This window comes from Cervus canadensis, chromosome 32 (genome assembly GCF_019320065.1).
Source record: "Cervus canadensis isolate Bull #8, Minnesota chromosome 32, ASM1932006v1, whole genome shotgun sequence".
Taxonomy (NCBI): domain Eukaryota; kingdom Metazoa; phylum Chordata; class Mammalia; order Artiodactyla; family Cervidae; genus Cervus; species Cervus canadensis.
The window spans coordinates 19,931,242-19,955,686 of NC_057417.1; the positions used below are offsets into that span (position 1 = coordinate 19,931,242).

At 47.3% G+C, this 24,445-nt stretch overlaps 1 protein-coding gene across 2 annotated transcripts; it reads left to right on the forward strand.

The window, feature by feature from the left end:
• The first annotated feature begins 1,920 nt into the window (after nt 1-1,920).
• SGF29 (SAGA complex associated factor 29) lies at nt 1,921-24,310 on the forward strand. Of its 2 annotated transcripts, none has more exons than XM_043456200.1 (10): nt 1,921-2,121; nt 13,761-13,850; nt 15,922-15,997; nt 16,222-16,294; nt 21,446-21,510; nt 22,467-22,596; nt 22,672-22,818; nt 23,045-23,080; nt 23,174-23,336; nt 24,108-24,310. In XM_043456200.1, exons 2-10 carry the CDS (start codon nt 13,776-13,778, stop codon nt 24,222-24,224), a joined length of 882 nt encoding a protein of 293 aa, XP_043312135.1. In that variant the 5' UTR covers nt 1,921-2,121; nt 13,761-13,775; the 3' UTR covers nt 24,225-24,310. The 2 variants fall into 2 exon arrangements, with proteins under 2 accessions (XP_043312135.1, XP_043312136.1); XM_043456201.1 differs by lacking the exon at nt 24,108-24,310 and adding an exon at nt 23,787-24,064.
• The last annotated feature ends 135 nt before the right edge of the window (nt 24,311-24,445 follow it).

A 24,445-nucleotide genomic window follows, 5' to 3' on the forward strand; every position in this document is an offset into this window, starting at 1 on the left:
ACCTAATGCCCCTCTGACCAGAGAAGACTCCTGAGAGTCTCTTGGACTGCAAGGAGATCCAACCAGTCCATCCTAAAGGAAATCAGTCCTGAATATTCATTGGAAGGACTGATGCTGAATCTGAAACTCCAATACTTCCGCCACCTGATGAGAAGCACTGACTCATTGGAAAAGACCCTGATGCTGGGAAAGATTGAGGGCAGGAGAAGGGGATGACAGAGGATGAGATGGTTGAATGGCATCACTAACTCCATGAACATGAGCTTGACCAAGCTCCGGGAGTTGGTGATGGACGGGAAAGCCTGGCGTGCTGCAGTCCATGGGGTCGCAAAGAGTTGGACACAGCTAAGCAACTGAACTGAACTGCCCTCCCGCCACTGGGTGGCAGCCCAGGGCTAGATACCTGAGGGAGACCCTCCCCTCCCTACCTCCCACTCCCTCACCCCAGGGCAAGCCTGGGTCCAAGGGACTGCTGCCCAAGCATGTCTATAATCCTATTTCTATAATAAAAATAATTTTAATTATTGAAAAGAAGGGGAGTGAGCAATGGGGTTGTGTACCAAGCTCTCCTTGGAGGTTATATCCTCAACTGGGATTCTGGATAACTTTAATTTCCTCCATTACAGATGCTAGATCTCATCAACATTTGACTTTTTCACAGTGTATGAGGAGCCTGGTGGTCAACAGTCCATAGGGTTGCAAAGTTACCTGTTTTAGAAGGAGGGGAGAAAGGGAAAATTTTAAGGGTCAGTTTATTTCATCCCTTTCCTTTATTCAATTCCACGCATACTATGCCACCTTCTGGTCAAGAAATGGCTTTTTGTCTGTGTCAAGGAAAATCACTGTTAAAAGTGAGTACAATGGTTACAGTATCTCCCACCTGCAGGCCAAGGTGAAGAGAAAACTTTGTTTTGCTCAAATGGGTGAGCAGTGGGTGTGAACAGGGTCAAGCTGAGTGACTATAGGTTTTTTAATATAGAAAGCACCTGAAGCCCTCATGTAAAAAGCCAGTCCTCAAGCAAGAGAAAGCAGAGAGACAGATCAGAGCATGGCCTTCAGCAGTGTAACTCTGTCAAAGGAGGAATTAGTAAAAGGATTAGTAGAAGGAAAGTACTCTGTGTAACTCTCTCCATGTGTCCTCAAGGGACCTTCAGTGAAGATTGCTGTGACTTTTCAAGGCTCTTTGGGAAAGCATTTCAGATGTGTTAGATGAAGAAGGATAGACAAGGAAGCCCTAGATTTCTTTGCCACACTGTAGCTTTCTCAGAAGGGCTTCCCAGGTACTGCAGTGGGAAACAATCTGCCTGCTAAGCAAGTGCCCGCGGGTTCAATCCTTGAGTGGGGAAGATCCCCTGGAGAAGGGAAGGGCAACCTACTCCAGTATTCTTGCCTGGAGCATCCCATGGACAGAGGAGCTTGGCAGGCTACAGTCCATAGGGTCGCAGAGTCAGATACTACTGAAGCGACTTAGCACGCACTTACATGTAAGAAATTAAAAGATACTAGGATGTAAACCATCATAGTTAAATACTTGCTCCCAGAACTGTAGTACATTCCTGGAAATATCCCCTAAAAGCATGATTTCTAGGCCTACAGGTATGCTTGCTTCTATTTATTTTTTAAAATTAAAAAATAAACTTTATTTTTCTAGCAGTTTTACGTTTCCAGAAAAAATTGAGGCAGAAAGTCCAGAGAATTCTCATACGCCAACTGCTCTCCCTTCAATCAACAATCTTCTCGCTTAAAAAAAAAAAAAGTATTATTGATTTATAGAGGCTTTGGGGAATGGGAGAGGATATAGAAAACACACAAAGACCCTGGTTTGGTAAAATAAGGTTCGGCCGAAAAGCCGGGAGCAGTGTGTCAAAGTGAAAACTACATTTCCCAAAGGGTAGCGCGGCACGTCACAAAGGATGACGGCGCATGCGTAAAGGGGTCCTCCGCGCTGCGACTAAGCTCATAAAAGGGAAAAAGGCTGTGTGGGTCTTGTCCTGCCGCGAATCTTCGAACGTAAAGGGCGTTGTCATCTGCAGACTCTGAAGAGCATTCGAGGGACCGCGCGCTTGCTCCCGCCGTCGCAGTTTCCAACGCGACGTGCTTGTTCCACCCGTGGCTCTGTAGGTAGGTATGGGTCGCGGTCTGGGACACCCCCCTTCCGCCGCACACCCCCGCCCGGAGGATGGCGGGAGCGGAGGGCCGGGGGTCTCCATGCCCCAGCCTCGCTGAGACGGCGCTTGAGGGGCGGCGCGCACGCGCCTTGGTGGAGAAAGGCGGGGCGCCGGGAAGGAGGGCTGGTGACCGTCTGTACCGTCTGCGCGTGCGTGCGCCCGCCAGCCCTGCATGGGTGGAAAGCCGCCGCACGTGGAGCTTGGCGGGGTGGCCCTGGGAGGTGGGGTACCCAGGCCAGGTGCGAGAAGACGAGGGCAGAGGATGGACCCCGAACCTTGGTAACATTTGTTATTTGCTCATGATGTGCCCATCTTAACCAAACCACCTCATTCTTCATTCATATTTCTCCTGGCGCCTCGTTTCTCTGCCCTTGTTTGCAGCCAAAATTTCGGTCTGTACTCACTAGCACTTTTTCTCCTCCTAACGCACTCCAGTCGGGCCTGGACCCCCACTCTTCCACTGAAATAGCGTCTTGTCAAAGCCACCAGTCATCTCTGGGTCGCCAAATTCAGTGTTTAGTTCTCAGACCTGTAGCAGTATTTGATGCGGTTGATCTCTTTTTGCTATGGAATATGCCGAAGTGTGACAAAATTTGGAAGGAAGAGTATAGATTTTATAGTTTGCAGGCTTGCAGTGGCAGCTCGACTACTTGTATTCCCTGAGTTACCTAGCATAACTTCACCCAACTGAACTGCACCTTCCCCAGCTGTAAGAAGGTGGGCTTGTAGCATTGATGTAGGCTTAAATGAGAATCACCTATGTAAGCTTCAGTACCAAAGCCTGGTAGGTATTGGGTATGGGTGCAGGGTGGGATAGGTGGAAATCATCAAGTCTTCTTAATTTAAAAAAGGAAGCTGATTGAGGGACTTCCCTGGTGGTCCAGTGGCTAAGAATCTGCCTTGCAATGCAGGGGACTCAGTGTTTGATCCCTGGTCAGGGAACTATGATCCCACCTGGTGTGGGGCAATTAGCCCCAAGCACCACAACTATTGAGCCCACAGCCACAACCAGAGGGTCCATGGGTCCCACATGATGCAACGAAGATCCTGCATGCTGCAGCTAAGACCTGATGCAGCTAAATGAATAAATGAATGAATATTTTCTAACAAAACAAACTAATGTAGATTCTTACTGATGGTGGCTAAATTGAGGGTATGGGATCTGAATGTAGTCTTGGATGCCTTGCTTCCCTGTGACTCATGACAAAGCTTTTATTGTCCTCTGTCCTATGGGATTGTTTTTAGAGTGGTTTAAGTATAGACTGTTCTCATTTGTTTGTATGAGAGGGTCAGACAGCAGTTTTAGACTGGGTGTTTAGCAGTTACTATGTGCTTTTCTTCGTAGCCTTGGTCCCTATGAATTACCTCTTTTTAGTCAAACTTCTCAGTTGCAGGTAACAAAAAGGTAGCCCAAACTAGCCTAAGCAGAAAAGGAGTATCTGTTGACTCTTAACTATAGAGTCCCAGGTGCATCAGCTTCAGGTATGGCTGTATCCAGAAGCCTTGGTTATGTCACCAGTATTTTCTGTGTCTTTTCAGCTCTGCTTTCCTCCATGTTGATTTCTCCCTCAGGCAGGCAAAAATCTCCATCAGTTCCAGGCTTCTATGCTACTCTTTTAGTCAACAGAAAGAGGTCGTTGTTGGTTGTTTTTTTTTTTTGATAGATTGCTTCAACAAGAAATTTGAAATTGATGTTGGCCAGATTTGGGTCACATATCTCTTTCAGAACCAGTTGTGCTGGGCAGGAAGACTGTAATACTTCTGTGGACCCAGGTGGTATACTCAGCCTTGGAGCCAAGATGAGGGATAGTTTCCCAAAGGGAAATTAGAGTACTATTACAAGACCTAAATGTTTACTTAAGAAAAAGGAACAGGTGTCTTTAAAAAGATTCACATATGATTGCTCTTGGCAGTTTTATTCATAATTGCCAAAAACGGACATAGACGCTATTCAGAGAAAAAAGGTTAAATAAACTGGTTTGTTCGTACAATTGATGCAACTCAGCGATAGAAAGGAACAAACTCCTAATACACACAGCAACACAGATGAATCTCAAAACACATTAAGTAAAAGAAACCAGACACTGAAGTATATGGATGGCATGATTATATTTCTGTGAAGTTCTGGAAAAGGCATTACTAGTCTCTAGTAGAACATAGCAGAATAGTGGTTCCCCTTGTGGGTAGAAGTAGAAAGTCTGGAAAGAAGAGGGTTCCTGGGCCTTACCTCAAAATTCAGAAGAATTCTGAAACCTTATGGGGATTACGTAACCGCTCCTTGGTTTGAGACTAATGCTGAGATCAACTGGGACCCTTGAGCTTGGATAACAGGCAGTTTGAACATTCCGTTTCCTCCCAGCTGGGAGCTCCCTGGTGAGCTGTGGTTCCAAGTCTGTGTTCCCACTTGTTTTGCACAAGTAAACTTAGTGTTCTCCGAGTGGAGAGCTACAGGAACCTTTACTGAGAGTGTATTTTCTGGGGAAGTTCACGTTCACAGCTGACTGGATCTGGAGATAGCAGTGTGTGCATGCTCAGGCACAGAGTTGTGTCCGACTCTTTGTGACCCTATGGACTGTTGCCCACCAGGCTCCTCTGGCCGTGGCATTCTCCAGGCATTTGCCTGCGGCGGGTTGCCATTTCTTCCTCCAGTGGATCTTCCTGACCCGGGGATCAAACCACATCTCTTGTGCATTGGCAGGCGAATTCTTTACCACTGAGCCACCTGGGAAGCCCAGAGATAGCAGTAGTTTATTGTAAAATCATAAAATGAGGTGCTTCTCCCAGGCAGGGTGCTACCCAGTGGGCAGAGCACAAGCAGGGGACGCCCCTTACATGGTGGCAGCCGTGATCACTCCCCAACGCTTGGGATGCGTCAGCGTTTTCTGTTGTTTGTGCCTTTGACTGCTTTGCTCAACTTAATAATACAGTCCCCTGTCTTTTCCTGGCACTGCCTTATTTACACTTCAGAATTACTTCACATCAAACAGAAATGAAGTGAGATGAGAGCATTTAAAAAGTCACAAGTCAGCGTTTTTTTGAGTGTGAGTGCGTCCTAACAGTTGGTGTAGGGGCTTCCTCTGCCTTAAGACGGGCCTCTCGTCAAATTTGGGGCCCTCCTTTCCCACCGCTGCCTTCTGGTTGCAGGATGAGGCCCTCCCTGGCTTGGTATTTGACCTACTCCTCCTCCAGACCACGTGGGTCAACTTTTCCACTTAAGTATGCTGACAGTTTCAGTCGCAGTTTCGTGTGTCTGTTTCTGCATCTACTGATTGCAAAAGGTTTTATGAGACAGCACTTTTTTTTTTTTCTTAAATATACGTGGGATCTTTCTGGAAAATTACCCAAGGAACAACAGTGTTTGCTTCAAGGAGTGGGCGATATCCTGACACTACTCATCAGTGGGATTATTGATGAAAGGGTCTTGTTGATGACAGCAGAGATGACTATTCTTGCCTGTGGAGCTTTCTAGGTTGTTTGGAGAAGAAAAGATCTACCTACATCTACTGGCTGGAAAAGCTGGTTTATAGATCTAGGTGAAAGTGTTAGTCACTCAGTCCTGCCCAGCTCTTTGCAACCCTGTGGAATGTAGCCCTCCAGGCTCCTCTGTCCCTGAAATTCTCCAGGCAAGGATACTGGAGTGGGTTGCCATGCTCTCCTCCAGGGGATCTTCTCAACCCAGGGACTGAACCCAGGTCTCCTGCATTGCAGGCAGATTCTTTATCTTCTGAGCCACTAGGGAAGCCCGTAGGTCTAGATAGGTTCCAGGAAAAGTCAAATAAGAGTTAAGTTAGGCTGCTTTAGGGTTAGTCAGACAAGACCAGTCTTTAGCTGGTTGTTGAGGAAAATGTACCCTGACAAAGAGGGAAAGGGTAGGTCTTCCCTGGTGGTTCAGTGGTAAAGAATCCGCCTGCCAATACAGGAGACACAGGAAACATGGGTTCGATCTCTGATCCAGGAAGATCCCACATGCTGCAGAGCGACTAAGCCCATGTGCCAGAACTACTGAGCCTGTGCTCTAGACCCCAGGAACTGCAATTACTGAAGCTCATGCCCCCTAGATCCTGTGCTGCTCAACGAGAGAGTAGCCCCTCCTCTCCACAACTGGAGAAAAGGCCACACAGCAGGGAAGACCCAGCACAGTCAAAACCAAATAAGGAAAATGAAAAAGAGGGAAAGAAGGTGCCTCTCAGGCTCTTTGGAGGGTAGAGTGGGATGGGACAGGACATCTGTGTTTGAGAGTCTGTAGATAAGACGCACTGGAAGGACTGTCAGCAGATGATAACACTAGATAGGCCTCAGGACTGGATCCCATCCTTCAACCTCCTGTCCCTTCACATGCAACCCTGTTCTCTCCTGCCCCTCAGCCAACTTGCTTCCATTTCCTCCACCTGTAATCCCTCTGTCTGCTTGCCTCCCCCTCAAGCCTCCACCCCTGTTTCTGGGTCACAGCCCTGCTAGCAGGGAATTGCTGTCTTCATTGCTATCACACCCCTCCTGCATGGTCCCTCCCATTGACAGTGCCTCCCTTCCCACCCAGGTCATCACCCTATTTGATTCTGGAGACAGTCTTTTTCTGTGGCATGTGGTTTTATCGGTCACCCTCTCACGTAAACTTTCCGGCTTTGAGGGAGATTAAGATTTGGAGATGTCATTGCACAGACAGGGCCGGGGAGGAGGTTACCTAGGAATGAGAGGGGACAGCAGCCTGGCTTGAGCCCTGAGGAGCGCCAGCATTTGTGATTCTATTTATTTATGTGTTTGGCTGTGCTGAGTCTGTTGCTGTGCAGACTTCTCTCTAATTGCAATGAGTGGAGGCTGCTCTGCGGTTGAGGTGCGCGGGCTGCTCTCTTTGCAGAGCACAGGCTCTAGGACACGCGGGCTTCAGTTGTTGCGGCACATGGGCTCAGCAGTTGTGGCTCACAGGCTTAGTTCCTTAGTTGTGGCTCCATGGCTTGTGGAACCTTCCTGGATCGGGGATCAAACCTGTGTCTCCTGTTGGCAGGCAGATTATCCCTGAGCTGCCAGGGAAGCCCAACTCCAGCATTTAGAGAATGTTCAGAAGGGAGATCAGCCCAGGAGACTAAGGAGGAGCCGGGGTGAGGTATAGGCAACCCACACAGCAGGGAGGCCCTGTAGCCAGAGGTGGAGGAGGGAAGGGACACCTGTGCCCACATGCTGACACATCATGTCGGATAAAGCAGGAAAGGATCCAATGCTTTGACCTGTAGGAAGTGATTCATTTTTCTCGAGAACATTTTCGCTGGACTGGTGAGGATGAAGCTAGCTGAAAGTGGGTTGAAAAGTGAAATGGGGGTGAAGAAGTAGAGAGGCACATGCTTGGACAACTTTAATTTTGAAGTGGAATCAGGAACGGGTGGGTCCGTGAGGTGAGCATGTGGTTCAGAAGCTCTCATTTATTTTTAAGATGGGTCCCTTCCCCAGAGTGTGCTTGTTTGCTCGTAAAGCATAGGAAAAACATGTCAAGTGGTGCAAGAGGAGATGGGGTTCAGAGCACAGATGAGGGAGGGTTTGGTCTTCAGTAAGTGAAAGGACAGTCTTCTGTCTTGAGGGGAAGGCGGAATGGAGCTCTGCTGCATGAGGTCATGGTTTTGATGGTGGGATCATTTCCAGAGACCTCGTGATCTCTGGCTTGTCATCTGAGCAAAGTAGGAACCTTGGACATCAGTAAAGGGGACCCAAAGTCAGGTATGAGGGCAGGAGCAAAGATACTGAGGAGAGAAGATGTTTGAAGTGTCCACATTATCAGAGAAGGTAACTGATTTTTCTGGTAGCAGAATGGGAGTGCTTGCTGTCAATGTTTGTATAAAGTAAAACCCACCTGTCCATTTGGGGGGCTTCCCCCTGTTTTAATATGCACAGGGTAGGCATGTAGAAGGCAGGTGGTTCTGACCAGGATTCTGCTTTATGTGGCAGGAGAGAGTAACCCTTTTCCATGCTGATCCAGTCTTTCCCAGAATCTTGCCACAGGACTCATCCTTGGTCAACACCCTCACCTCGGTTGTGGTTCAAGGGGGGCTCTTCCTCCTTCCTCTTTGCTCACTCAGCAGATCATCTGTAGCCTCATCAATGACCTTTATGCTATTCATCATCAAATTTATCCACTTTGAATCTCTTAAACTCTAGATCCCTGATTTCATGTGGTTCTAATTAGTGCAACTAGAATTTTTTCTTAAGGGACATGTTATTCTTTGTATTAAAATGCATTATATAAGGCCTGCAGTGGTAAAAATAGCGCTGCACATGTGAGGAAAAAAAGATGTGTCACAGCTAAGTTGGACTTCATAAAAATTGAGAACATGTGCTTTAAAGGACACAATTCAGCAATCACTTTTAAAAAACCAATAAAAATGGGCAAAGGGCAGTTCTCTCAAGAAGATACAGAAATGGCATTTAAACACCTGAAAAGATGTTCAACATCATTAGCCATCAAGGAAATGCAAAGCAAAACCACTGGTTAGCATTTCATACCCACTCAGATGGCTGTAATCAAAAAGACAGATAATATCACATGTTGATAGAGATAGCAGAACCGTCCTATGTTGCTGATGAAGATATAAATGGCACACCCACATTGGAAACAGTCCAGCAGTTCTCAAAAGCTTAAACATAGAGTTACCATATGACCCAGCAGTTGCACTCCTTGGTACATGCCCAGAAAATGAAAACATCTGCAAGTATTTGTAGCGGCATTGTTCATAATGGCCAAAAAGTGAACACAACCCAAACGTCCATCAGTTGATGAGCTGATATACAAAATGTGGTATATGCAAACATGGAATATTATTGAACAATAAAAAAAATGAAGTGCAGAATAAGTAAATATCTAGAAACAGAAGGTAAATTAGTGTTTGCTGAGGGCTGGCAGAGATGGAGATGTATGTATTTAAAATGTACAATTCAGTCAGTTCAGTCGCTCAGTCATATCTGACTCTTGGCGACCCCATGGACTGCAGCACGCCCGGCTTCTCTGTCTATCACCAACTCCTGGAGCTTGCTCAAAGTCATGTCCATTGAGTCGGTGATGCCATCCAACCTCTCATCCTCTGTCTTCCTCTTCTCCTCCTGCCTTCAGTCTTTCCCAGCATCAGGGTCATTTCAGATGAGTCAGCTCTTCACATCAGGTGGCCGAAGTATTGGAATTTCAGCTTCAGCTTCAGTCCTTCCAATGAATATTCAGGACTGATTTCCTTTAGGATGGACTGGTTGGATCTCCATACAGTTCAAGGGACTCTCAAGAGTTTTCTCCAACACTGCAGTTCAAAAGTTTCAATTCTTTGGCACTCAGCTTTCTTTATGGTCCAACTCTCACATCCATACATGGCTACTGGAAAAACCATAGCTTTGTCTAGACAGATCTTTGCTGGTAAAGTAATGTCTTTGCTTTTTAATATGCCATCTAGGTTTGTCATAGCTTTTCTTCCAAGGAGCAAGCATCTTTTAATTTCATGGCTGTAGTCACTATCTGCAGTGATTTTGTAGCCCAAGAAAATACAATTCAGTGGTTTTTAGTATATTCAAAGTTGTGCGGTCATCACCACAATCAATTTTATAACATTTTGATCACCTGGGCAAAAAACCTTATACCCATTAACATTCACTCCCCTGCTTTTTTCAACTATCTCCGTCCATCCCCCACCCCAGCCAACTTTCTGTGAACTTGCCTATTCTGGCTATTTCTTATAAAGGGAATCATATAATATGAGGTTTGTTGTGTCTGGCTTTTTTCACTTAGCATAATGTTTGCAAGGTTCGTCCATGTTGTCACAAGTATCACTACTTCATCCCTTATTATTGTAATAATATAGTCTGTTGTATGAATAATACCACGTTTTACTTAACCCGAACCCATTCATACAGTTTCTCCACATCCTCAGCAGCGCTTGTTATTATGTCTCATTTTTGTTATAGCCATCCTAGTGAGTGTGAACTGGTTTTTCCTGTGGTTTTGACTTTTATTTCTTGATGGCTAATGATACTGAGCGTTTTTTCAGGTGCTTGTTGGCCATTTGTATCTTAGGACAATTGTCTAAGCAGATCATTTTTGTATATGGTCTGAGGTAAGGACCCACATTCATTCTTTTACAGGTGGACATCCAGTTGTCCTTGCACCATGTATCAAAAAAGACTATTGTTTCCCCATTAAATTGTCTTGGCAACTTTGTGGAAAATCAGTTGACCATGGATATAGGTTTATTGGTGGTTTCTTGATTTTGTCCCATTGATCTTATGTCTACCTTTATGCCAGTGCCATACCATCTTGATTACTATAACTTTGTAGTATGTTTTGTAATTCAAGATTATTTTGGATCTCTTGGATTTTCATGTAAATTTTTGGATGAGCTTGTTAATTTCTGCAAAGAAGCCAGCTAGGATTTTGATAGGGCTTTTGTTGAAACTATAGATCAATTTGGGGAGTAATGCTATTTTAATAATATTAAGTCTTCTGATCCATGAATATGGGTGTCTGTTTATGTAGATCATCTTAATTTTTTTAAACAGTGTTTTCTAGTTTCCAGAGTAAAAATTCTGTACTTTTCTTATTAAATTTATTCCTGAGTACCTTATTCTTTTTGATGCTATTGTAATTGGAGTTTTTTCTTAATTTCATTTTCGGATTGTTCATTGCCACTGTATAGTAATGCAGCTGATTTTTGTCTTAGCGATCTTCTCTCCTCTAACCCTTACTAGTTCTTATAGTTGTTTAGTGAGTTTCTCAGGGTTTTCTTTAACTTTTTATTTTGTATTGGAGTATAGCTGATTAACAATGTTGTCATAGTTTCAAGTGAACAGCAAGGGGACTCAGCCATACATAAACATGTATCCAGGGTTTTCTGTGTACCAGGCCATGTCATCTGCAGATGGAGATAGTTTTACTTTTTTCTTTCCAATCTTGGTTCTTTTATTTCATTTTATTGCCCCAGCTAGAACCTCCAGAGCAGTGTTGACTTGTTGCTGATCTTAGCGGGGAAAGTTTTAAGTCTTTCACCAGTAAGTATGCTGTTATCTATGGGTTTTCATAGATGCCCTTGATCAAGTTGAGGCAGTTCTCCTGTATTCCTGGTTTTTATATTACTTTTTAAATAAACAAAAGCAGAGATTTTAAGAAGATATGAATATTTACGTACAAGGAATTCAGTTTACTACTAGGAGGGGTGGGGGAGATTCAGTGTGAAGCTGATCTTTGTGGATATGGAGATGTATTAATTGAACCACCTTTCCCAGAAGGTAGGGGGATCATGTAAAATTTCAACATCCTAAAAAATTTTCCTTTTTTCTTCCCATCTCCTTTTCTCTTTAGGCATGTGTCCATTTTTACCTAGTTACAAAAGCTTACTTTAAAGAAATTTTTTTATTGAAGTATAGTTGATTTACAATGTTGTGTTGATTACTGCTGTATAACAGAGTGATTCAGTGTTGTTTATATATATATACACACACACATTCTTTTTTCCTTAATTTTTAAAATCATTTTTTAATTTGTTTTTACTTTCTGGCTGTGCCATACAACTTGTGGGATTTTATAGTTCCCCTGACCGGAGATTGAATTAAGGCTCTCAGCAGTGAGAGTGCAGAGTCCCAACCACTGGACCACTAGGGAATTCCTGAAATTCTTTTTTAAAATATTCTTTTCCATTATGGTTTAATCATAGGATATTGAATATAGCTCTCTGGGCTATACAGTATGACCTTGTTATTCATCCATTCTATGTATAAAAACTTATATCCGCTAACCTCAACTGCCCATTCCATCTCTTCTCCAGTCCTCTTCCCCTTGGCAACTGCCAGTCTGTTCTTTGTGTCCGTGATTCTGTTCCTGTTTCATAGATAGATTCATTTGAATCATATTTTAAATTCCACATATAAATGATATCATATGGTATTTGTCTTTCTGTTTCTGACTGATTTCACTTAGTATGATAGTCTTCAGTTACATCTGTGTTGCTGCAAATGGTATTATTTCATTCTTTTTTGTGGCTGAGTAGTATTCCATTGTATATATGCACCACATCTTCTTTATCTATTCATCTGTTGATGGACATTTAGGTTGTATCTTGGTAAAACAGTAGCTTACTTTTAAAATCGCCTATTATTGTCTTTTATCCTGATTATCTACTGTTGCATTTTCATCAGAATACATTTATCTTACCTTAAGTCAGATACTTTTAGTAGTTAATTTGTCTTCCCTCTACAGTAAAAAAAAAAAAAGTAACAGTGCTTTATGATTTGGAAAGTGTCTTCATATAAGGTCTTATTTGAGTCTTTATTTTACAGATTTAAAAAAAGGGCAAAGTGAAAGTCGCTCAGTTGTGTCTGACTCTTTTTGACCCCGTGCACTATACAGTCCATGGAATTCTCCACGTCAGAATACTGGAATGGGTAGCCTTTCTCTTTTCCAGGGGATCTTCCCAATCCAGGAATCAAACCCAGGTCTCCCACGTTGCAGGCGGATTCTTTACCAGTTAAGCCACAAGGGAAGCCCAAGAATACTGGAGTGGGTAGCCTATCCCTTCTCCAGCGGATCTTCCTGACCTAGGAATCGAACCAGGGTCTCCTGTATTGCAGGTGGATTCTTTACCAACTGAACTCTGAGGGGAGCAAAATTAAAAAAAAAAAGGCAGGAGGAGGGTAAACCAGAATACTTGAATCCAAGAGCTGGGGCTATGGCGTGCTGCTTTTGGAAGGTACTTACTAAGTACTCCTGACTTGTTTGAACATACTGAATCCAAGCATCACTGGGCTGGGGAAGAATTCCAGGACCACTTGCCACGGTATTAGTTTCCTAGGGCTGCTGTAAACAAATGACCATAAACTGGATGACTACAAACAAAAGAAATGTATTCTTTCACAGATCTGAAGGCTAGAATTCCAAACTCAAGCAGTTCTGTTAGTTGCAGAATCAAGGGTAGGGTCCTTCTTAGGGGCTCAGAAGGAGAATATGTTCCATATCTCTCTCCCAGTTTCTAGTGGTTGCCAGCAATCCTTGGCACTCCTTAGCTTGCAGCTGCCTGACTCCAGTCTCTGCCTCTGTCAGATGGCTGTCTTCCCTCTGTATATGTCTGTCTCCCCACCTGGCATTCTCTGTGTGTCTGTCTGTTTCTTCTCTTACATGAACACAAGACATATTGGATTATTTGTGTGTATGTGTGTACACAGTCATGTCTGACTCTTTGTGGCCCCATAGACTGTAGCTCACTAGGCTTCTCTGTCCATGGAATTTTCCAGGCAAGGAAATTGGAGCACGTTGCCATTTCCTACTCCGGGGATCTTCCCGACACAGGGATTGAACCCACATCTCTTATGTCTCCTGCCTTGGCAGGCAGATTCTTTACCACTGTGTCACGGGGGGAAGCCGCATAAGCCACCAGGGAAGCCTTCATGTTGGATTAAGGCCTCCCCTTTTCCAGTATGATCTCATCTTAACATATACCTTAATTACATCTGCAAAGACGCTGTTTCCATATAAGGTCACATTCACAAGTACCAGAGGTTAGGACTGCAGCGTCCTAACCAGAAGAATGGTTAAACCCACAATAGCCACTAATAAGTTCTCTTTTCCTCCCCTCCCCGCAGGCGCCCCTGTATACCATGGCCCTCGTGTCTGCTGATTCCCGAATTGCGGAACTGCTCACAGAGCTCCATCAGCTGATCAAGCAAACCCAGGTAAAAAGCCCCAGCCCTCCCCTCCTAGAGGGGGTCGTGGGCTGTGATACTGAACTGTGGAGGGGCAGGGGTGGTTGTGTTCAAAGAGATTGGACATGCCGGAACCACGATGATGTCATGAAGGTGAGAGGAGGAGCATGTGGGGTATGACGGCCGTGCCTACTGGATTTTCTGTCACGTGCAGGATTTCATGGTTCTTTTTGGTTAGTAACAGCAATTTTGCAATACTGAGCTATATTCACATTCAGTTCACCCATTTAAGGTGTACAGTCCAATTTGAATCCAATATTCAAAGTGTTGTGCAACCATCACCATCATCAATTCCAGAACATTTTCAAAAAAGCCCTGTACCGAACAGCAGTCACTTTCCGTATGCCTTCACCTCCTTGTTCCAGGTAAACATAGACACTCTTATCAGGCAAAATATTTCAGGTGTGTTTAGAGGTTATTTCCCAAGAGCTGTTCAAGGGCCAACCCTGTTTTGAAATGCCCAGCGTTTGAAAACCCTAGCCTGCTAAATTAAACCTTAACTGCACACCCACCTCCCTAGCCCTTGGCCTAGGCTCTGTTACAGCAAAATAATCATTTGAACATTTACATTTAGTATAGCATTTATAGACGAGGGCATGCAACCCACTCCAGCATTCTTGCCTGGAGAATCCCCATGGACAGAGGAGCCTGGCAGGCTACAGTCCATAGGGTTGCACAGAGTCGGACACAACTGAAGTGACTTTGCATGCATGCATGGCATTTATATAGCAGATATAGGTGTACCTGATATAATAGTATCAGGATGAATACACCTGACCTTTGCAGGAATCCTTGTAGGGTCGAGATAGACTTAAAGAACCAACTAAATCTGTTCTATAGAACCATTACATGTACTTTCATATTTTTGTCCTAATTTGATTACCCAATTTCCTCCTTCATCTTCCACTCTCTGTACCGTATGATAGATTTATATGAAACGTTTAGCATCAAAAGTAGCTGATGAGTCAAATCCAGTTCCTCCTCAGGCCAGTCATCTTTTATCAGCATTTCATTCTCAGAAGACTTTGACTCAATCTCCTAATACATTTGGTCATCAGTATCAGTATTAGCCTATGATTTACTTAACAAAACATAGTTAAATCTTACTAATAGTACCAGTGTGTTATAACATACTGAAGTGTGATCATGGTAAAATTGGTTTCATTATAGAACAGATCAGTAAGAATTACAGAGCAGTTTCTTATGCCTTTGCAACAGAATTGGCTCTGCCCATTTACCAGATTTATGAACAGGTTTTAGTATAGTTTGTTCATGATTCAGTTATTTTTGAATTAGTGGGCTGTTTCAACTATGTGGTAAAACTGCATTCACTCTTAACTCCATTTTGCCAGATGGCTACCCACTCAGGTTTTTAGAAATTCTGACATAAAGGTTAAAAGGTAAAGTTACAATTTCTTTCTTAGGAATCATCCTAGCTCCCAGCATCTTCACTTGCAGCCTTGGTCCTAGGATCACTGACGTAGGGAAGAATTGTACCAGCTTCCTTCCCTACCCCCGCTTCTCCAGATGAATTGATCATAGATACATGTGTAAATTTCTAGACTCTCAATTCTGTTCCATTGATCTATATGGCAGTGTCACACCGTTCGACTACTGCAGCTTTGTAGAAAGTTCTGAAGTTGGGGAATGTGAGTTCTCCCATGTTATTTTTGTTTTTCTTTTTCAAGATTGTTTTGGCTGTTCTGGGTCAGTTGAATTTCCATATGAATTTGAAGATGAGCTTGTCAGTTTCTGCAGAGAAGTCAGCTGGAATTTCGATGGGGGTTGTGTTGAATCTGTGGAGCACTTTGTCTTTTTTGATAAAGGAGCATCATTAAATGTATAACTTGTGATTGAACTTTAGTGCCTTTTGTACTGCTTTTGCATTAGGCGGGGGAAAAAAACCTTTTGAACTTAGGGATTTGGAAGTTGGATTTACAAAACGAGGGCCCTATTTATGGGGCCTCTGGCCAGGGCGGTAGGGTAGTTATCACGGCAGCATGAAGGGCCCCCTCATGTCCTGGCGACCTCGTCCTTGCAGGAAGAGCGTTCGAGGAGTGAACACAACTTGGTGAACATCCAGAAGACCCACGAGCGGATGCAGACCGAGAACAAGAGTGAGTAGCTGGGCTCGGGAGAGAAAGGCGAGGAGCGGGGTGGGTGTGAGCTAAGACCGGCTGTCCTCATTTTCAAAAGCGACTTTTGCATGTATCTGCCTGATCCGAAATGAACTGCTGCCTAGGCCTGAAGGACAGTTTTCACTCGGGCCAGGTGACCCAAGATGACCCAGGAGACGGATGGCAGACTCCCATGCATCTCTCTCCCTGTGTTTACTCTGCAGTCTCTCCCTATTACCGGACAAAGCTGCGTGGCCTCTATACAACTGCCAAAGCCGATGCAGAGGCTGAGTGCAAGTGAGTACTGTCCCTCTGCTTTGCCGTTGCCTCCCTACTCACCCAGGTGCTAGGCTGTAGGAGCCCACGGCCCCAGCCTGCCCCCCCGCCAGGGCTAAGCAGATCCTGACGCCCAGCCTCTCCTGTAGGGCCCAGCTTCTCTGGAGCCCACTCTTGTCCCTCTTCCCCGGCCCCACTGTTGTATAAATGGCAGAAGGGCGTAGATCAAATCCCAGCGCTGCCTTTTCCCTACCACTTGACCTTGGGTGGTCTCTTGAGCTGAGACTCAGTTACTCCCTCATTAAAGTAGGGATAATAACTGCCTATAGAATTGTCAACGTAAAATGTGGTGATGCATATAAAGTCACTAATATCTGTATTTTTCAAACTGTTTTGACCATAACCCATGGTGATGCCTGGTGCTGGGCAGTCTCTACAGAGACACACAAGGTTAGTGAGGGGCCTGCCTTCAGGGGCAAGCCATCCAGAAGGGAGAGATGCCCTAAAAAAAGTTACAGGACAGTGTAGTTGGTGGGCTGGCAGAGAGGTGCTCACTGGGCCTTGGAATCTGGGACCCTCTCAGGGAGGAGGAGCAACTTGAGCTGGGGACGGGTAGGCAGACAAGATGGAGTGTGCCAGGGCCGTGAGGAGCTCCTGCAGGGTGCGAGTGTTTGGGGAGTGAGAACTAGCCCTGTGTGGCTAGGGGTGGGGAGGGCCTCCAGCACCTGGACTTTATCTTGGAGGCAGTAGGGAGCCAAAGATGGTATAAGAGCAGGAGAGAATGCCTGGCTGCCACACAGAGAACAGACTGGGTGAGATTCAAGTCTAGCTTGGAGACCAGGCATGAGATAGGATGGAGTTGAGCTGAGGCTTGTCAGTGGGGCCAGAGAAACACGGGGCAGGTTCTGAGATCAAACTGGGGACCAGTTGGGAGACGAGAAGCTTTCCAAGGTTTTAGCTTAGACAAAGGGGTCTGCTGGGGCCCCCCGTGTCAGGATGGGGAGCAGAGACAAAAGGGTGGGGCTGACTGGCAGGGAGGGGGACACAGTGGATTCTGGTTGGAGGTGTTGCTTTCTTGGCTTTCCCGCCTGCCCTTGCCCATCCTCATCTTCTCCCAATTGGAAGGATTGGAAGGTTCATTGTGGGGCCCTTTCCCACTGGAGGGCCTGGAGTTTGGAGTGACTCACATTCATTTAAAAGTAAAAGACAGACGTACCCTTCTCAGATTAACTGCCGGCAGAGTGAGGCGACAGCTTCTGTAGCCAGATGGTGTGGGCTCTTCTCTGGCCTCAACTTTCCAGAGTTTAACACTTAAAGCTTGTTTCAGAAGTGCAGGTCCCTGGCAGTTGTGCTGCCATTTGACTTTTTCAGACTCTCAGACCTTCTTAGGTTCAATCACTAAACATTAAGTAAGGAGTCCTCCCCTCCAGACACCATGCTGGGAACAGAAGAGCGAGTGAGGCAGATAAGACGCCAGCCCTGCCCACAGGGAGCTCCGCTGTCTGGGTGGGGAAAACGTGGTGGTATTCGTGCCCATGTGGCACTGACCCGGCTGCTGTGGTGCCTGTCAGCTCTTCTTCCTAATATTTGTGGTCAGCCTCTCGTGAAACTGCAGAGGCCCCAGGAGCCCGCGCCGCTTCGTCACCTACTCCGCTCTCCCTTCATCTGAGCCCACAGCTCTTCCTGGCCAGTTTTCTTCTTGCTTTTGCAGAAAATGCAAAGGAGCCCCTCTGTCTTCATTTAACAATCGTCTCTTTTGGCAGGAGTCAAAGGAGACAGATCAAAGATGTCACTTTCCATGTGCCAGTGGAGGCGGGTAGCCATTCCGGGAGGAACAAGATATTTTCTTTTTTCGAAATTTATTTTTTAAAAATTTATTTTGTATTGGAGTGTAGCCAATTGACAATGTTGAGATTCTTTCAAGTGCATAGCAGAGTGACTCAACTGTACATATACATGTATCCATTCTCCCCCTACCACCCAGACTGCTGGGAACAAGAAATTTTCTGACACTGATTCAGAAGGCATTTTTCCGGATGCAGCCCCAGGAGGGCAGAGCATCAGGGATGGTGTCCTCCGTGACTCTTTGGCCACAGACACCAACAGCCTTGCTCAGAGTTCCACTGAAGGAAGGTAGTTTGATGAGTAGTTAAGCCAGTGCACACAGAGTCCAGTTTAACTTTGTGAGGACCTGGGTGGTCACAGCCTCAAACGTTAGTGCCTGGAGCAGAGAATGAATGCCTTAGCACCTGGACTGTCTGTCTGAGCCAGGCGCCGAGGTCTGGTCAGCTGGCCGCTTGCATGTGGGCACCTGCGGCGTGGACACTGTCCTGTGCTGACTGGGGGGAGGGCTCTCGTCTTGATCCATCACAGGATGTGTCCGCTGGGAAGTTGGAGGGAAGGTATTGTCCCTCCTCTGGCCTGACAGGGTCACACACAGACACAGACCAGTTACGGGGGCAGAGAAGCCATGTGCCTGAGAGTCTAGGGTCTATTGTGTTCACCCTCCTGCTGGGCCTGGGGCTGAGGGAGGCCATGCAGCCAGCCCTGCTGCTAGGCTCCTTCTGTAGATGGCCAGAGGGTGGGCAGCTCCCGGGCAGTTCATCTGTGCAACACCCCTTGGCTTATTAGCTGCTTTCTGTCTGCCTCTGCAAGCACAGTTCCACCTATCTCAGCAAGACAGAAGAAAGCCCACAAGGAATTTTTTGACTCCTTTTCTTTTTAAAAGTTCACTCTAATCAGATAATTACTGTGAACTGGTATGTAGCAGTACTGGATTACTCTAAAGAGCCCACACTGGTTAGGCCCTTACTAATGGTTGGGGAGGGAAGTTAGGGCTCAGGGTTCTTGGCTGAGGACCCTTCAAAGGATCAGCCAGCAAGAGGCCTTTCCTCCACTATCCCAGGGGAAGCAAGCCTCTTGGGGTGGCCCTTCCCTGAGGGGTGCTGACAGGCTGGCAGGCTGCCTGCTAGAAGGTAGACACCCATGCTTTGCTGGGTGGTCATCCTGATTGACCTTTCTGGTTCGGAGAGGCAGAAATTTCAGTTGGAGAAAACTGCTCTTGGAATAGTAAATGATCTTAAAACATCCTTTCCTCAGACCTCTCTAGTGGAACTTTAGTAACTTTGTTGTGGTTCAGTAGCTAAGTTGTGTCAGACTCTTTGCAGACCCCCTGGACTGTAGCAATGTTACATTCCTTTCCTTGGAGATTCACAATGTAAATTAAAGTGGTAAAGGCTATGCCAAGTTATGCAACAATTTCTTTAACTCAGTATTTCACAAACTTACCTGCCAGTGGAGTACATTTACACACTGGTTCTCAAGTCTGGCTGCACCCAGAGGTTCTGATTTAACTAGGGTGGAATTCATGCATTAGTATTAACTTTTTATATGCTCAGACTTACGTAAATATATTTTTACCACATTTGCTTTTATTGTTCTCTGTATAGTCAAAAAATTTTTTCTGAACCTTTTATGTTGCAGACACGATGCCTGATGCCTCTGGACCTCTAAACACATCAGTCAGCATGTGCTTTACAAAAGGACATTCTTAGACAACCATGGCACGTTTCTCAAAATTATGATATTACGCTGATATAAAACTATTCACTGAGCTACAGATCTTATTTAGATGACCTTGATAGCAAAAGAACAGAATATTTTCCTAGTGCGGATTAGTTTTCCTGTCTCTTTAGTCTCTCTCAATGTGGAACGGTTCCCAGGCTGTCTCTGCTCTTCGTGACTTTGACATTCTGAAAATGATAAGCCAGGGTAGAATCTCCCTCAGTTGGGTTTGTCTGCTGTTTCCTTACAATTAGATTCAGGTTTTACGCTTCTGGAAGTGATGTCCTCCATCTTCATATTAGAAGGCAGAACTTTCACTGGTAAAGGTGGGCTCTTCCAGGTTTCTCCTCAAATTAGGGCTATTTTCCATTGTGTAATTGACAGGTATCTTAGATACTTTGAGACTATGTACACAGCCCATTTTACATCAGACCCCCCCCCCACCCCGCCCCACTAGTTTTGGCATCTGCTGAGAATCCTTAAAACAATTAGGATCCTTTTTAAAAAGCTACCCAGAGCATTCTGCTTTCCAGCTAAGGCTGAGAACCACACCATCAGTACCTCCCAGAATGTAACTTAGGACATAACTACATAAAAGGATGTCCTCCCAACAGGCCCAAAAGCAGTGATCAGACTTTCAAAGTTCCCTTTGGCCTCCTGGCTTTTCCTCCTCTGCCTGGTTGGCTATGTCCCAGTGCTCACTCACAAGCCCATGGTGGCTCTGGCCGAGTGGTCCCCGTGTCCGATGCCAGCCACGCTGAGCTTCGATGCTCTGAGCCTTTGGCAAGATATTCATCCCTCGCTACTTCCATTTGCTCAGTTCTCTCTGCCAAGGCTGCCCCTTGCCCAGTCTTCTGGCCTTTGCCTGACAAGTCCACAAGAGTCACACCCTCTGGGACACCTTCTGTGACCCTACTATGCTGTGTTCTCATGGGTCTCATGCCGAACCAAGGCCTTCCTTAACACATGGGTTTTTACTAAAGGTTTGTTAGAGGAGTGGGCCAGAGAATAAATGACCTGAAGTGAATTCAGTGCTGCTCACTGCTGTTGAACTATTCTCTGGGGGAGGTTCCCCAAACTCTGGGATGAAGAAGCCTTTTTCCAGCAAGGATTTGTGTGCACTTCTGCTAGGTTTCTTGGGTCCCGGCCACTCTGGAGCCCCCATAATTGAACTGCAGGGGTTTCCAGGGGCTTGGGACAAGTTCCTGCCACCCGCAGCCCTGCTGTGTGCTGAGACAACTCCCCACAGTGCTCCAGAGTGTCTCCTCTTCTATGTGCAACTAGGGCAGACCCCGAATTCTAACTTCTGTCCTCCGAAATCTCAATTGTTAGGAGCTGCCAGCACCCCACAGCCCTTCCGCAGCATTTGCCCAACGCCCTCAGGCAAAGGGGGCCCTCCACTTACCAACCCTCTTAGGTAGTTTGTCCCACTACTTCCTCCCGTCTCATCTGTTCTTTTGTGCTTTTAAGAATAAAAAGTACACACTTAGGGTTGATGGTTTCCGGCGGCAGGCTTGGTCCAAGCTGGCCAGCCTGCCGTAATGAGAAAAGGAAGTCCGTGCTTTATGCTTCACGCAGACCTCTTCTCTCCCTTCTCCCCACCCTCAGCATCCTTCGGAAAGCCCTAGATAAGATTGCAGAAATCAAGTCTCTATTGGAAGAGAGGCGGATTGGTGAGTTAGAGACCACCCGGTGGAGTGATGGTTCCTGAGAGCGACAGTCAGTCTCCCTTTGGGGGCGCCTGTGACTTCAGTCCACTGGGATCGTCCGGGGCTGGGAAGGGAATGGGGATGGTCCCCAGTGCTCCCTGTGGACCACGCTGATTCCCCTGCTCTGCCTACTGTCTGGGGCACTTACCCCCTCCCCTTTCCTACTGCCACCTCCTGTTTCTTTTTTAAACCCACACCCTCAGCCATGAAAGCGCAGAGTTCTAACCACTGGACTGCCAGGGAGTTCTCCCCGCCTCCCATTTCTTGCTCTGAGGAGAACCTGACTGTATTTTGAGAGCTGCACCCTGGGTGTCTTGAAACCAGCCTTCCACATGGAGTTTACCGACACGAGGCGCTGGCTTCTAGATCCCTCAGGCTGCCGGGGCCTTCCCAACTCTCTTGCCCCAGTGAACCCACAGTCCACACCTCCTCACCCATCAAAAACTGTCACACCGCCAGCTGGGTTTGTATGAGGTGGCTGGGTGTGTTGAACCATGCCCGAGGAGATCAGGGGTCTGTCCACATTTGTCTTTAAAAATGTGTTGTTCTTGAACTACAACATATGTTAATAGGAAAGAACACAGATATGAACACACAGCTTGCTGAAACTTTTCACTAACTGAACAAAATGTTCCTGGCACCCAGATCAAGAACTAGAACATGACCACTGCCCCACAGCCCCCGCTTCTGCCCTTCCCTGCTCCTTCCCCTTAGGGTATCCACCCTCCTGGCAGCTCTTCATCTGTCAGTCTGGGTGGTCTCACTGCAGGCATCTTGAGGAAGGGGCAGGATGGCACACGGCCCCTTGGTACTCACTCAGGCCAGGGCGCTGCAGGCTGAGCTCTGATGGCCCAATGTGGGCGGGCTGGGGTGGGCGCCCTATCTCTGATGTCTTGAGGGCTCACTTCTCTCTCCCACAGCGGCCAAGATCGCGGGCCTGTATAATGACTCGGAGCCTCCTCGGAAGACCATGCGCAGGGGGGTGCTCATGACCCTGCTGCAGCAGTCAGCCATGACCCTGCCCCTGTGGATCGGGAAGCCTGGTGACAAGTGAGGGCGGGCCCCGGGCAGGGTAGGGGCTAGCAAGGCGGGGGCTGGGACCGAACATTTTAATTCCGTCCTCAGACCCCCGCCCCTCTGCGGGGCCATTCCGGCTTCTGGGGACTACGTGGCCAAACCTGGAGACAAGGTGGCCGCCCGGGTGAAGGCCGTGGACGGGGATGAGCAGTGGATCCTGGCCGAGGTGGTCAGTTACAGCCACGCCACCAACAAGTGAGTGGTCCCCTGGCCCCGTGGGCTGCTCTCCCGTCACCACAGCCGCATGGGCTACACTGCCATTCATCTGCAGGCTGGGAGGAAAGCTACACCCCTGGGCATCTGTGGGCACCAGGGGGCTGCTTCCCCTCCCTGCCCTCCTCCCCATTCCTCACGACTCCCCGACTTGGATTGTGACCCTGACCCTTTCTGCATCCAGCCCTTTCCTTTCGTCCGCCCGCAGGTACGAGGTAGATGACATTGACGAAGAAGGCAAAGAGTGAGTGTGCTGGTGGGGATGGGGGCTGTGGAAGCCTGGGGGCGGCCAAGCTGCGGGGATGGGGCCCCCACCTGACGTCAGCCGCACCCCCAGGAGACACACCCTGAGCCGCCGGCGGATCATCCCACTGCCCCAGTGGAAGGCCAACCCGGAGACGGACCCCGAAGCTTTATTCCAGAAGGAGCAGCTTGTGCTGGCCCTGTATCCCCAGACCACCTGCTTCTACCGCGCCCTGATCCACACGCCCCCACAACGGGTAAGGCAGCCCCCACAGGAGAGGCCGTCCCTAACGTCAGGGCCAGGTGGCCAGATGGCTCCTGGCGTCACCTTCCCACCTCCTTCCCCTCTTGTCCTCATCTCACAGCCTCTCTGAGCTCGGAGGGCCCTGCAAGTTGCCCTCTGTCTTCCGCTTAGTCTGCCCTCCAGCCCTGCCCTCTGGGGCAGCGCCGACCCACCCTCCTCTTCCCAAGCTTCAGAGCCTTAGCAAGCCCTGAGCAGAATGGACGTGTTACATACATACACTAGTCTAACCTCACTTTTGCATTGAGTTGGGAAGCTCCATGCCCAGGGCCTGCCTTGGAGCCCTTAACTCCAGCCCCACTGCCTTTTCCTCAGCTGAACCGCTTTCCCTCGTGCTCTTGACCACACTGCCGATGCCCTGGTCACCTGATGCCAGTTTAAAGGCTATTCTTGCCTCTTCCTCCAGGATCCTCGCTGTTGCCCTCTAGGTTGTCCTTGATCCCTTTTACCCAGGCTCCCTGGTACCACACACTCCAGTTACGGCCCACTTAGGTAGGTGGTGGTCTCCTTGATCTTCATCCCTTACCCTTGGCCCTTTGTTGCTGAGGAAGGAGCTCTGTAGTAACAGGGACTGCGTTCACACATCTCCACTTCTTGAGTGAATATGAGGACAGGAGCTTCTGGGGGCCACGAGCCAGAGGTTCCTGTCACTCAAAGCTTAGTGGTGTGGGGCGGGGGTTTCGCCTGGAGCCCTCTGACCAGTCCCTCCTGTCTGCCTCTGCTGCAGCCCCAGGATGACTATTCTGTCCTGTTTGAAGACACCTCCTATGCAGACGGTTACTCCCCTCCCCTCAATGTAGCCCAGCGGTACGTGGTGGCTTGTAAGGAGCCCAAGAAAAAGTGAAGTGGCCTAGCAGACTCGCAGTCAGCTGACACCCTCAAAGGGGGATGCACAAGATTTTGTGATCAAATAAATATTCTTCCTCCTTGTCCATGTCTCCTGGGTTTTGCTTTTCCAGACCCTTGTCTCCCTCCCCACTAGGGCGAGCTGGAGGCCACCAGGGGAGATGGCCTCATTGGGTCCCAGTGGGCATCTACCCTTCTAGCTCAGGTTGGTTCTTTGCT